At 51.6% G+C, this 13,706-nt stretch overlaps 1 protein-coding gene across 1 annotated transcript; it reads right to left on the reverse strand.

The window, feature by feature from the left end:
• Positions 1–309: 309 nt before the first annotated feature.
• Positions 310–12,904, reverse strand: Mpo (myeloperoxidase). The gene is made up of 13 exons (XM_070026727.1): positions 12,838–12,904; positions 12,612–12,705; positions 11,810–11,985; positions 11,461–11,584; positions 11,188–11,317; positions 10,854–11,060; positions 9,305–9,623; positions 6,808–6,968; positions 5,363–5,618; positions 4,774–4,944; positions 3,311–3,548; positions 1,075–1,286; positions 310–392 (listed from the first exon to the last, which is right to left on the reverse strand). Exons 1-12 carry the CDS (start codon positions 12,902–12,904, stop codon positions 1,082–1,084), a joined length of 2,148 nt encoding a protein of 715 aa, XP_069882828.1. The 3' UTR covers positions 310–392; positions 1,075–1,081.
• Between the last annotated feature and the right edge of the window lie 802 nt (positions 12,905–13,706).

The raw sequence follows: 13,706 nt of genomic DNA on the forward strand, positions 1-13,706 counted from the left end.
CCACGGGACAGTATTTTATCCCCCTGTGTCCCAGGTCCTGACACAAGGTGAGCATGAAGTAATCGTGCTCTGGAGCCAGGTACAATCATCAGGGCTTGGGGACTTCCTTCCTGTTCCACAGAGGGCCAGGTGGGAAGCAAGGGATGAGGGTCTTCTTCCTCTGTGTATGGAATTGCTGATGCCCTCACTCCCCCATCAGAAACTGAGGGCCCTGAACACCCTTGCTCAAGTTCAGGACTCAGAGGGAGTCTCCCACGAAGGCTCCAGCCCCTTTCCCAACACAAGCAGAGCAGAGTGAAATCCCCATTGGCAGTGCTTTATTACTATAAATGTCAAGTACAAACATACGATACAGAAATGCCAGCGAGCCCCAGTTTCTATCCATCAGGTTCCTGTGAATAAGCAAGAGAACAAGAGTAAAAGGGAGCCATGGATTCAGCCTGGCTGGCTTTGACCCATAATTTGACTGCAATTCCCATAACCCTAGCTGCTAAAGGGTCAGATTTCCAGGAGCTACTGGTTATCTCTGCTAACCAGGACAGAGTCAAAGCGTAAGATCCTTGAGGAATCTTTCATGCCTCTCTCTGTCTCCAATGCCCAGTACAGTGCTTGACATGTAGTTGCTCAACAAACAAAGAGCTACAGGATGCAAATGGGCCCTTTAAGGAGACATGACCACAGTTATTTACAAGGAAGAAAACTCAGGCTTAAAGGAATTGGACAGTTGGCTCCAGATCACTCAGGAGTAAGCTCTCGAGCCAGAACGTGACCTTAGGAAGTCTGTCCTAAGCTGGGCCCCTCACTAATTTCCTTGGCTACTGCCCATGTCCCTAATGTTCTCAGAAGCAGCAAGCACACACTCACACAAATGACATACATGCCATGATATATCTGATACTGCCCATGTTCACAGACAACACATGCACGTGAAATGCTGACATACACTCTCTTCACACACATCAACACACAAACACATCTTCTCAGCTGGCACCCAAACTCGGGCCAGGGAAGGGAGTTTCCTGTGGTTGCCATTGGCCAACCTGGGAATACCCCCACAGTGCAGCGTGCCCTTACCTAGCCTCTAAGACTCTCTCCAGGAACTCAGGTCCAGCTTCGGGAGAGAGTTGCACTGCACAAAATCCCTGGGATATGAGTTGGACATGAAGATGTTGTTCTTGGACACAGTGGTGATGCCTGTGTTGTCACAGATGATGCGGGGCAAGGAGATTCTGGCCAGGGCCTGGCGTTGCTGCATGCTGAATACATCTGCGTTCTGCCACCAAAACCTGCATAAAGAGCACCAAAGACACTGTGCCTGAGGGAGTCCTGGACTGGGATACCCTGGGCTGAGAAGGTATCACCTGACTTGAGCTGCTCCTAGATGCAAGAGGACCGCAGAAGTCTCTGCCTTGCAGCACAAGACAGATCTCAAACCCTCGGGGGAAGGGGGATCTCCACTCAGTGTTGAGTACAAGAGGGCACAGCTGCGTGTTGCCTCTCCTCCCACCTGAAAATCCTTTCAGGTACCTTTCAGACTATAAAGGGAGCCAGGCCTCCCCATAATCCTGAAGCCATGTGCCTGGAGCTGGGCTCACAGGACTGAGTTTCCTTTTTGTCCCTCAAGAAGAGGAAAACAGAATGTTGGAAGGGGGATCAATACCCAAACCGCTTCCTCAATGAATGAAGACAGCAACACAAAGTCACTACAAGGGTTTAGTGGGGATGGGGAAAGTGAGAGACAGATCTGATTAAAGTTCTGTATGTGTGATGTGCGAATGCCACCACTGAAATGCTAAATAATGTAATAAACATAAAACAACTGGTCTTGTGGTGGGGGGGAGTGGATATGACGGGTGTAGGTGTTGGAGGGCAAACCGAGGAGAGAGTCAATATGCTCAAAATACGTTATATACTTGTGTAACAAAGGGAACAGTGGGGGCTGGGAATGTGGCTTAGTGGTAGAGTGCTTCCCTAGCATGCATGAAGCCCTGGGTTTGATTCCTCAGTACCACATAAACAGAAAAAGCCAGAAATGGCGCTATGGCTCAAGTGGTAGAGTGCTAGCCTTGAGCAAAAAGAAGCTCAGGGACAATGCCCAGGCTATGAGTGCAAGCCCCAAGACTGACCAAAAAAAGGGCTTATTGAAATTAACTTGAGAAAGGAGAAATGGGAGATGAGGGGGAGTGACAGAAAGGATAAATCTGATCAAGGTATGTTGTATGATATATGAACATGTCAAAAATAAAAACCCCTGTACAGCCAGGTACTGGTGGCTCACACCTGTAATCTTAACTACTCAAGAAGCTGAGATCTGAGGGTCGCAGTTCAAAGCCAACCCAGGCTAGAAAGTCCATAAGACTCTTTTCTTCAATTAACTACCAGAAAACTGGAATTGGCACTATGGCTCAAAGTGGTAGAGTGCTAGCTTTGAGAAACAGAGTTTAAGGACAGCATCCAGGCCTTGAGTTCAAGCCCCACGACAGACAGACAGACAGACAGACAGACAGATAGATAGATAGACAGACAGATAGATAAAATGTGGTACTGTGGCTCAAAGTAGTAGAGCACTAGCCTTGGCCCAAAGCACCTAGGCCTAGAGTTCAAGCCTCATGACTAGCCAGAAAGAAAAGGGGAAAAAAAACTGTACAACTGATTATAGCAACAACAACAATGATAATAAAACAGGAACTTAGGCACTGGTGGCTCACACCTATAATCCTAGCTGCTTAGAAGGCAGAGATGAGAAAATCTGGGTACGAAGTCAGCCCAAGCAGACAAACCTAAAAGACTTTTATTATCTCTATACAAAAAAAGTTGGAATTGGAGGTTCAAGTGGTAGAGTGTTTGGCTGTGTTGCGAGCAGAAAAAGCTGAGGGAGAGGCCCTGAGATTCAAACCCTTGTACAGGCAAATGCACACACGCGTGTGCGCACACATGTGCACGCACACACACGCGCACACACACTCACGCATGCATGGGGAAGTGTCTGGCTTGAGTCAGTTTTTGTTGTTGTTAATTTCTCCAAAGGTACAGGGCAGGTGGGTAACAGCTCTAGACACCGTGAAATGATGAGAAATGATGTCAGAAAGCTGAGACTGTTCATACTGGCATAGAGAAAGACAAAGGAAGAGTAGGAAGGCTTTTCCTGCCCCCACCAGCGTTCCAATTTCCTCTCACTGCACTTCAACAGGGATAACCTGGGGCCTCCCTGGAACACACTGAAAAGTCACTCTTCCCATCCTTATATTTACTGGGGGAAAAGGGCCATGGGAGGTGATTTGGGGATAATTGGCCCATGCCAGCAACTCACCGATCTCCATCCCGGAGCTTCCTGAACTGGGTGCCAATGAGGCAGGCCAAGAGCTTGCCCACCCGGCCGTTGCTTTCCAGGGGCTCAGCCACACCGCCCATCCAGATGTCAATGTTGTTGGGTGTGCCATACTGTTCCATCAGCTTCCGTGCCAGGTCCATGTTCTTGAGCACCGTACCTAACTCACCAACTGTACTGGGCTGGGGAAGCCCACAAAAGCGCCGCCAAGCATTATACCCTGCATGGAGGAAGCGAGAGGTAATTGTAGGTAAATCCCCTCACTGCAAGGTGGGGAGATCTCTGGGGATAGCAGGGACATGTAGGTCATCAACCCAGAAGACCCACTGTCTCACACATTGGGCTATACATATGAGGGAACTCCAGCCCTTGCCTGAGGCCGAGAAAGATGGTTGGGTCTCCCTGGCCCTTCACTATCTTTCTCTTACCTTCCCACTCTAAGACAAACCCTAGATTGTCATAATTCCTTCCAGGTTCAAGAATGGAGGCACCTGGCCAGGTGCAGGTGGCTCACACCAAAGCCAGAGCAGGTGGGAAAGTCCATGAGATTCTTATTCCCAATTAACAACCAGAAAATCAGAAGTTGTGGCTCAAAGTGATGGAACACTAGCCTTGAGCAAAAGAGCTCAGGGACAGTACCCAGACCCTGAGTTCAAGCCCTACCACACACACACACACACACACACACACACACACACACACACACACAAAAGAGAGGCACCTCATTGTCCCCTGGAGCAACCCAATGTGCCTGCCTCTTGAGTGATGAAGGGTGAAGTGTGCCTCAGAGACCACCCCGTAACACAGGCACGAGCTTTAGGATTAGACTGATCCTGGTCCAAGTTCCAGATCTGTCGCTGACTTGGCTAGAGCAAGCCTCAGTGTCCTGGTCAATAAAGAGGAGGTGAGGGCTAGGAATGTGGCTTAGTGGTAGCGTTCTTGCCTTGCATGCATGAAGCCCTGGGTTCAATTCCTCAGTATCACATAAATAGAAAAAGCCAAGGGTGGCACTGTGGCTCAAGTGGTAGAGTGCTAGCCTTGAGCAAAAGAAGCTCAGGGACAGTGCCCACACCCTAAGTTCAAGCCCCAGGACTGGCAAACAAACAAACAAAAAGGAGGAGGTGATCATCTCTTCCCCTCAGAGTTCCTGAACAAAGAGTCAACATGAAATGATAACAGAGATGAGGTTTTCAGACTGTGGATTATTATCAGTACAACGCTGTTGTAGATGGAAAATTCCAGCAGCCTGAGGCGCTGAGAGAAGAGGGGCCCAGGGAGAAACAGGGTCTGATCTCAAGGCTTCCAGAAATCTAAATGCTGGGGTGGGTTGGGGAAGCTTTGAGTGGCTGGAGCCCCTAGGAAGGGAGGGGTTCTGGGCGGGAAGAGGAGCTACCTGGGGCTTGGAGGCTGAGGTGGGCAGGGAGATAGATGTCTGAAGCCCTCACCTGGGAGGCCGTGGTCCCTGCTGCGCTGCATGTTCAGAGCTGGCAGGTCCAGTCCGATCCTCATGACCTGCACAAACAATCGCTCCCGGATCTCATCCACCACAATTTGGTTCTGCCGATTCAGTTTGGCAGGGGTAGCCATGAGGCCCCGAAGGATAGGGTCAATGCCACCTAGGGGAAAGAAGAGCCAGGCTAGGGCGTAGGACCAATAGGTACCAGAGCGCAACCTAGACTCAGTCAGATAGAATCAGGAGGATTGGAGAAGGCGGCTGTGCAATACTGATGTGAACGTCCCCAGCCCTCATTAGGCCCAAGAAGCACTTAGGTCTCAGGGAACTGTGCCATTCAGTCTTTCCAGCATGGGAATGCACAAAGCCGCTGGATCACAGAGCTTCATGGGAAAGAGATGTCCTCTGATTGCCATCTGCACCCCACTCGGATCCAGAAGCAGAGTAGGCACATTGAGCGGGAAAGCCAGACTAGATCCCCAAAGAAATCAAGAAAGATCTCATCCCAGCAACCTGCCTGCCCCAAGCCTACAGCATCCTGCCTCAGCTGTCAGCCTAGTGCTGGTCTAGGCCCCACTCACCTTCCAACACTACTCTCCAGCTGGCAAAAAACACCTGGCTGAGTGGGACTCGGGGTTTGGGCCCCATGGGCTGGTACTGATTGTTCAGGCGGAACATGAAGGGTTGGATGAGGGTATGGCCATAGCGGAAGGCATTGGTGAAGACGTTAGAGATTCTCGGGTCCACTGAGTCATTGTAGCCGGTGTACGTGGGTAGGTACTTCCTCATGGCCACTGGCCCCAGCACCAGAGGTAGGTAGTCTCGGTAAGTGATGATCTAAAGAAAAGGCAAGGATTCTACCACTGAGCCATCTTCCCAGCCCCCTTAATGATGTTTTGTGGGAGGAAGGTAGGCAAGAGGGAGGGAAGATGGAGAACAGTCTCACTATTGTAGACTCTAGAATTTCATCTGAGGCTGAAAGGAACCCCACTGTATTTCTAATGTTGATCAAACACTTAAACCTCAACACCTTCAACTGCTGTGTGGTCCCCCGCAACTCCCCCGGAACCCAGGAGAAGAGGGAAATTGGAGCATCAAAAGTTGGGAGTAGTTGGGGGTCAGTGGCTCAGGCTTGTAATCCTAGCTACTCAGGAGGCTGGGATCTTAATTCAAAGTCAGCCCATGCTGGAAAGTCTGTGAGACTCTTATCTCCAATTAACCACCAGAAAACCAGAAGTAGTTTTGTGGCTCAAAGTAGTAGAGCACTAGTCTTGAGCAAAAGAGCTCAGGACAGCAATGTGAGTTCAAGCCCCATGACAAAAAAAAAAAATAGGGGAAGCCAGGCACTGGTAACTCACACCTATAATCCTAGCTAATTAGGATGCTGAGATCTGAGGATCATGTTCAAAGCCAGCCCATACAGTAAAGTCCATGAGACTCTTATTTCCAATAAACTACCAAAAAAGCCAGAAGTGGAGCTGTGGGTCAAACAATGCCAAGGCCCTGAGTTCAAACCTCAGGACTGGCAACTACAACAGAGTTACAGGCTAAGAATGTAGCTTAATGGTAGAGCTTGCCTAGCATGCAGGAAGCCCTAGATTTGATTCCTCAGTCCCACATAATCAGAAAAAGCCAGAAGTGGCACTATGGCTCAAGTGATAGAGTGCTAGCCTTGAGCAAAAGAAGCTCAGGGACAATGCCCAGGCTCTGAGTTCAAGAAAAAAAATTAAAAGAAATGAGATGAGGGGAGTGAGAAACATTCTCTGGAGAGCTGCTATGTACCGAACACTTGAAACCCTCCCAAACACCATTCTTGGACCATCAGGAAAGCCAAAAGCCTGGGAAGAAGAAGAGGGAAGGGAAGTAGCCTTTGTCAAGCTCTTACTATGTTTGGGGGCTCTATTCATACAGCATGATGGCTGAAGAGGCTGAGGCTCAGGAGGATCACTTACTCAAGGTCACACAGATAAGACATTGCAGAAGCCCATCTGGATTCCAAGTCTGTACACTGCTCAGGACCGCCTACCTGGACCATGGCCCCCACGATCTTCCGGGCCTCCTGGTAGAGCTTCTCCCCACTCCACCTAGGGTTCAGGCTCTTGAGCTGTGTGGCCAGACGGTTATGCTCTCGAACAAAGAGGGTGTGCATGGAGGTGAGCTCAGGCATCTCACTGGAGCGGGTATCCCCTTGGGAGAGAAGCAAAGCCATGGTCATTCCTGTTGCCTCCATCCCAAGAAGATTTGCTTGCTTGAAGCTCCCCCATCCAGCCAAGGCCTACAATGTCTCCTACGCACTCATCTTTTCATACCAGGCTCACTTACACCCTTGATGTCCAAGTCTGACTTATGCCTTCATTCCCTGCTCAGAGACACTGCGGCACTCATGCTGTCCCATCCAGGGGCACTAGGCCCATCCCAGGGCTCGTCATCTTCCCTTCCCTCCCTCCCACCACACACATTGTCACATGGGGCTGAGCACCGTGCCTGGTACAAAATGTGAAATCCACCAATGCTACCTAGTCAGCTGTTCGTCTTGATTCAAAGAAAGCCAGAAAGTAGCATGCCTGTTAGCACAAGCTATTTCCATGCACATATTGGCACGGATAATGATCACAGCATTTGTTTCTGCTCAAATCAGGTTAAAAAAAAAACTCAGAATACTTCTCAACACAGGATCCCAGAAAGCCACCACCATTTCAACAGAGATGTCCATCCCGCCCTTACTATATGTCCATCATGCAGTCTGTGGTGGGTGGGGGACAGGCGATGTGTGAAGTCCACACCTGAGACTCCATTCAAGATAATTACACAAGACCCCTGATGGGCCTCCCAAACCTTTTTCCAGAAGAGCCAGGGGGCAAGGGTCAGCGCCATGGTAGTAGAAGTGCATTCATTCAGCTCTTGATAATTCTAGGAAAGCAATTCTAAAAGGGAAGGACATTCTCTGAGAGTAGCTTCTCCAGGCCATGAGTGGCTCAAGCTTATGACAGTCCAGGGATTGGATGTGAGGCTAATCATTGCCAGGCAGCAGTGTCTGGCTGAGAAGTGCTCTTAGCCTCACTAGTCCAGTAGAGGGCTGAGCTTTTTGCTAGGAAACCCAGAGAGAGAACTGTCCTTGATTCTCCTCCTGTAGACCCAAGCAGACACTACTAGGAGCCATCAGGAAAAAAAAAAAAAAAAAGGAGGAGGGCAGAGGAAGAGAAAAGAAAAGGATGGAAGGTAGGTCCTCAGTTTACCACCGAGTCTATGTTAAAATACACTGGAGGGGGCTGGGAATGTGGCTTTGTGGTAGAGTGCTTGCCTAGCATGCATGAAGCCCTGGGTTCAGTTCCTCAGTACCACATACACAGAAAAAGCCAGACGTAAGGTGCTGGTGGCTCACACCTAAAATCCTAGCTACTCGGGAGAAAAAGCCGGAAGTGGTGCTGTAGCTCAAATGGTAGAGCACTAGCCTTGAGCACAGAGAGGCTCAAGGACAGTGCCCAGGCCTTGAGTTCAAGCTCCAGGACCAACAAAAAAGAAAAAAAAATACACTGGAAATTTTATGAGTATGGCTATCATCACTACCCCAGGCCAGCCCAATCCTTGTCCCTATCTCCAAGCCCTCGCTGCCAAGTGTCCCCATTTGCACCCATCCTTTCTCTTTATAGGGAATTGAGATGGACAGGAGGTGGTATCCTGTGGCTGCACTGTCACCTAGAACTTCCTGGGAAAATTAAAATGTCCACTTTTGCACTGCCCATAGAAGAGTCTCTAGCTCATGAGACTTGAACTGTGTAACTGAAAAGCTGAGCTTTTGTTTTATTTAAACAATTAAAATTAGTTCACCACTGGTGGCTCATGCCTGTAATCCTACTCAGGATACTGAGATTTGAGGATTGTGGGTTGAAGCCAGCCAGAGCAGAAAAGTCCTTAAGATTCTTATCTTCAATTAATCACACACACACACACACACACACACACACACACACACACACACAACCCAGGAAGTGGAAGTATGGTTCAAGTAGTTGAGTACTAGCCTTGAGCAAAATAGCCAAGCACGGATGCAAGACTCCCCCAGTTCAAGCTCCAGTACTGGCACTGAGAAATTACTACTACTACTAGTAGTAGTAGTAGTAGTAGTAGTAGTAGTAGTAGTAGTAGTAGTAGTTAAAATAGCCATATGTGGCTATTGGCTGTAGATTGGACAGCATTCGTTCGGGAGGGTGAGTACTACACATTTCTCTCTGGTCCAGAGGGAGTCAATGCTCTTGGCCTTCAGAATCCAGAGGGGAAGCAAGCCCCGTGACTCCATCTTAGATTGGAGGTGGGTTTCGGTTTTTGTTGTTGCTTTGTTTTGTCTGTCTGTCTTTGTCTTTCTGCCTCCATTCAACTGTCACCAAGGCAACTTGACTAATATGAACTTGGTGAGGACAGTGTCTCTCATTATAAACCCACAAGCTGCACCCGCACAGGATCCCAGTGGCTCCCCACAGAGAACACCTCCTAGGATCACCCCAGATTCAGGCCCCAGAGCTGACCTGCCAGAAAGCAAGGGATTTGTGCAGAGCGATTAGTGAGGAGACAAGGGTCATCGTGCAGACTGTCAAAGGGCATCAGGGCCCTGCCATTGTCTTGGAAGCGAGTGTTGACAGCCAGCAGCCCCAGCTGGTTGGTCAGATTGCGCAGCTTCATGGCCACTGGCTCCTCGCTGCCGTATACCCCACTGGCATCCACAAAGGAGGTGAGCGCGTTGATCTGGTTGCGGATGGTGATGTTGCTCCCGGTGCAAGCTGGACAGGAGCGGAAGAAGGGGATGCAGTCACGCTGGTTCTTGATACGGGGGTCATTCGGCGGAATCTGCAGTACAGTGAGAGGATGAACCCGCTGCCATTGAAGGGCGGGAAGTAAGCAGGAGTGGCTCTATTTTGACCCCATGACCTCTGGCCCCTTCAGCATGCAGGGAAGCCTCTCAAGTTCCTGTCTGGGCCTCTACAAGCACAGCACTGCTGAGGGACAGGATGATGACAGGACACTGGACAAGGAATGGGGGCGGGGAAATGGAGGGGGCCAATCCTCTGATCCCTCCTTATTAAATCTCTTCTTTCTCTCCTCCCTCTCTCTTCTGTGGATGTTTCCTATGGACTCATTCTGCCTTTTACCTTCCCTTCCCCTCCCCTTCCCTCTCACTCTGCTCTTGGCTGTCTCCTGTCCCTTTCTCCGTCTCTCTCTCATACTTGCTTCTCCTCCTCTTCCTCTATGCAGCAGGTACTTCAACCCCATTACCCCAAGACTCTGTCCTGTGTTGTGGCATTGAGGGAAGGCCCCTCAGTGGGGAGGAGACAGGGCTGGGCACTAGGCTCTTACACTGAGCATGAGAGGGACACCAGCCACAGGATCCCCATCCCAGCTCTCTCCCAGCCTTGCAAAGATCCAGTAATCCCACCGCCCTTAGTCCCCATCAGCCAAACCATGATTATTGTCCTCCCTAGGCCTGGGCTGCCCTGGCTGACAGAGGGCCCTGCAAAGGGGGACAGGTGAGACCTTGTGGACAGACAATATTGGGCTCTGGACACAGGAGTCAGAGCCAGCCTCACCCAGGGCCTGGGAAGAAAATGTGGGCACAGGGCCCAGAATGTGGCTTAGTGGTAGCGTGCTTGCCTAGCATGCATGAAGCCCTGGGTTCAGTTCCTTAGTACCACATACACAGAAGAAGCCAGAAGTGGTGATGTGGCTCAACTGGTTGAGTGCTAGCCTTGAGCAAAAGAAGCTCAGAGATAGTTCCCAGGCAAAGAAGAAAGAAGGAAGGAAGGAAGGAAGGAAGGAAGGAAGGAAGGAAGGAAGGAAGGAAGGAAGGAAGGAAGGAAGGAAAGAAGGAAGGAAGGAAGGAAGGGAGGGAGGGAGGGAGGAAGGAAGGAAGGAAGGAAGGACGGAAGGAAGGAAGGAAGGAAGGAAGGAAGGAAGGAAGGAAGGAAGGAAGGAGGGAAAGAAGGAAGGACAAACGTGGGCATAGGAGGGGCAATGTCCATTTCCCAAGCCAGCTTCCTTGTGGGCGTCCCAGGCCCGTGGAGGATGGGAAGAAGGCGGCACCTTGAGCGGGAAGCAGGGCGGCTGCTGCAGGCAGCTGGTCTCGCAGTTGAGGCCGGTGACGAAGGAGGCCCGGGCGGCTGGCTCGGGGGTGAAGTCGAGGTCGTGGTCGATGAACTGACCCCACTGCATGAACATGAGCGCGCGCTCCTGGTCCGGGGTCAGCTGCTCCGTGGGGAAGCGCACAATGGCATTGGAGACGGCCCGGGCCTGCGGGAACACCGGGCGTCATGGGGTGCGCAGCGGTGGGGTGGGGTGGGGAGGTCGGTGCCAAGGTTCCCCAGGCCGCCAGGGGCGCGGACGGCCTCCACATCTCCGCCTGCGGGCGGACGCTCACCAGGGGAACGGGAAAGCCGCCGCGCTTGACACCCGGCGTCCAGCCGTAGGGAAGAGAGAAGCCGTCTTCGTACTCGGCGGGCAGCCAGCGCACGAAGGCGCGGTTGGAGGCCCCCAGCGTGGGGCTGCGCCTGTGCCGGGAGTACAGGATGCTGACGCTAGGGGGCGATCGTGAACCACCCCACCGCCCCCGACCCGGATCAGGCCCCAAGGCCCCATCCCTGCCACGCCTCCCTAATAAGCAACCTGCTAGCGACGACCCGCTGCCCTGCACCTGTTGTTGCAATGCCCAGTGATCGTGCGATACTCGTCCTGCTTGGGGCACGTCACCCCCAAGTCCTGGTAGGCGCAGCCACTTGACTTGGACAGCAGATTCAGCTGAGCCGGTGTCAGAACATCTGCAAGGTGGAGAAAGGATATGGAAGCCGCACCCTGTCCCCTTAAATTTCCTAAAGAAAAGCCCTGGTGTGTGTGGGGAGGGGGGGGGGACAGGGACAGGGAGCACAGATGAGGAAATAGAGGAGATGCTAGGCTGTCTCTTGAGTTGAAGGAGTTGGAGGGTTATGTTCCCTGGTCACTAGGAACAGGGCCTGGGGGGAGGGGGTTAGCAAGAGCTGCAATACCGGTGACATTGAAAGGTCTGTGCCACAGGGGCTGCAGCTTCCTCTTGAGCAGGTCAAGGGCCACGTGCAGGTAGTCAGCGGCCCTCACAGCTGTCCTGGTGGCTGCCACCGGCTGCTTGAAGTAGGATAGGAGTTCCATGGGGCTAGCCAGGCCACTGCGCAGTCGCTGCTTGATGCTGCTTGGGAAAAAAGGACCAGAGAAGGGGTGCAGAGACTCTCAGGAGAGAAGCAGCACAAAGATGGGTGGGGGAAGGGGCACCCTATAGAAAGACCCACAGATGGGAAGGATTCTTCTTATGAAAAGATTTGGGATTTGAAAAGAAGGGGAAAAAATGCAGAAGACTCATGCCTGTAATCCTATCTACTCAAGAGGCTGAGAAGTAAGGATGGTGATTTGAAGACCAACCAGGCAGGAAAGTTCATGAGAGTCTTATCTCCATTGCCAACAAAAAGCCAGAAGTGGAGGCATGGCTCAAGTGGTAGAGCACCAGCCTTGAGTGAAAAAGCTAAGGGAGAATATCTAGGCCCTGAGTTTAAGCTCCAGTTCCAACACACACACACACACACACACACACACACACAAGGATGTGGACCCAAGTGTCCAGACAGAAACAAGACCATGAGAGAGATGGCTCTGAAGATGCTTTGAACCCAGAGACATAAGGACAGAGAGACATGGACTCCAACTCCCCCATGGGTCCTCACTCTCATCACTACCACCCTACCCCACCCACTACCTGCTCCCTTTCAGAAAGGCCTAAGATAGCTTTGTCCAGGGCTGGCCAGTGCTATGCACTCCCACCTTTCCCGTCGTTCCTTGTAAGCCTTGTCCACTAGCCGCTTGGCCTCCTCCATGCAGGTCAGCACCACTGAGGTCTCCACTTCCCCGGGGACAGCTGCCCAGAGCACATTACACGTTCAGGGGTGGGTCCAGAGCCCCTCACCAGGCCCCAGGACCAGGGAGACATGCACTGAGAAGAAGCCACCCCTGCAGTGCAGACCTGTATTCCTCCTTTCTGAGCTATTACCTGGAGTGGCCCTGTGGGGCATGGCCAGAAGGACCAGGAGTCCTGCGATCATCAGCCACAGCTTCATCTCTGTAATGACACCCCAACAGCGAAAGTACCCTGAGTGTGTGGGAAAATCTAGGTACCCCTATCCCTCTCTACTCCCACCTTCACACCCAGCCCCATCTCAATGTCTGTAGGCAACTGCAGGCCTCCATGAGGAAGGGGATCCACAGTGCTCCCCTCTTCCAGCTGCAGACACCAGCCCCCAAGGACTCAACTCCACCGCTCACCTGATAGTGGCACCTCCTCTCACTGGATCAGAGCTTTTATGCCCTCCATGTTGGAGGCGGGGCAGGACAGAGGGAGGGCTCTCCAGAGACTGAACGCTTTCCTCCCCCGCTGGAATTGAGGGGTGTACAGAGAAAGGACATGAGGAGGGGCAAAGAAGGGACCTGAGTATTCCTCAGCTTTTGAGCATAACACTTTCATCCCAGGATTCCCATCTCCCCATTGCAAGCTCCAACCAAAGCTATCCCCAGAAGGTAGAGCAACAAACTTCTCAAAATTCTGGTTAAGCCGGGCGCTAGTGGCTCACACCTGTAATCCTAGCTACTCAGGAGGCTGAGATCTGAGGATCGTGGTTCAAAGCCAGCCCAGGCAGGAGAGACCGTGAGACTCCTATCTCCAGAAAACCAGAAGTGGCACTGTAGCTCAAGTGGTAGAGCGCTTGCCTTGAGCTGAAGAGCTGAGGGACAGCGCCCAGGCCCAGAGTTCAAGCCCCACGACCAGACCAAAAAAAAAAAAAAAAAAATTCTGGTTATACTAAGCATCCAAGATTCCTTTGAAAGTGTGACTCAGGAACCATGTGACCTAGGGAAGAAAGGAGG

This window comes from Dipodomys merriami, unplaced genomic scaffold, assembly GCF_024711535.1.
Source record: "Dipodomys merriami isolate MVZ:Mamm:240054 unplaced genomic scaffold, mDipMer1.0.p SCAF_19, whole genome shotgun sequence".
Classification (NCBI taxonomy): domain Eukaryota; kingdom Metazoa; phylum Chordata; class Mammalia; order Rodentia; family Heteromyidae; genus Dipodomys; species Dipodomys merriami.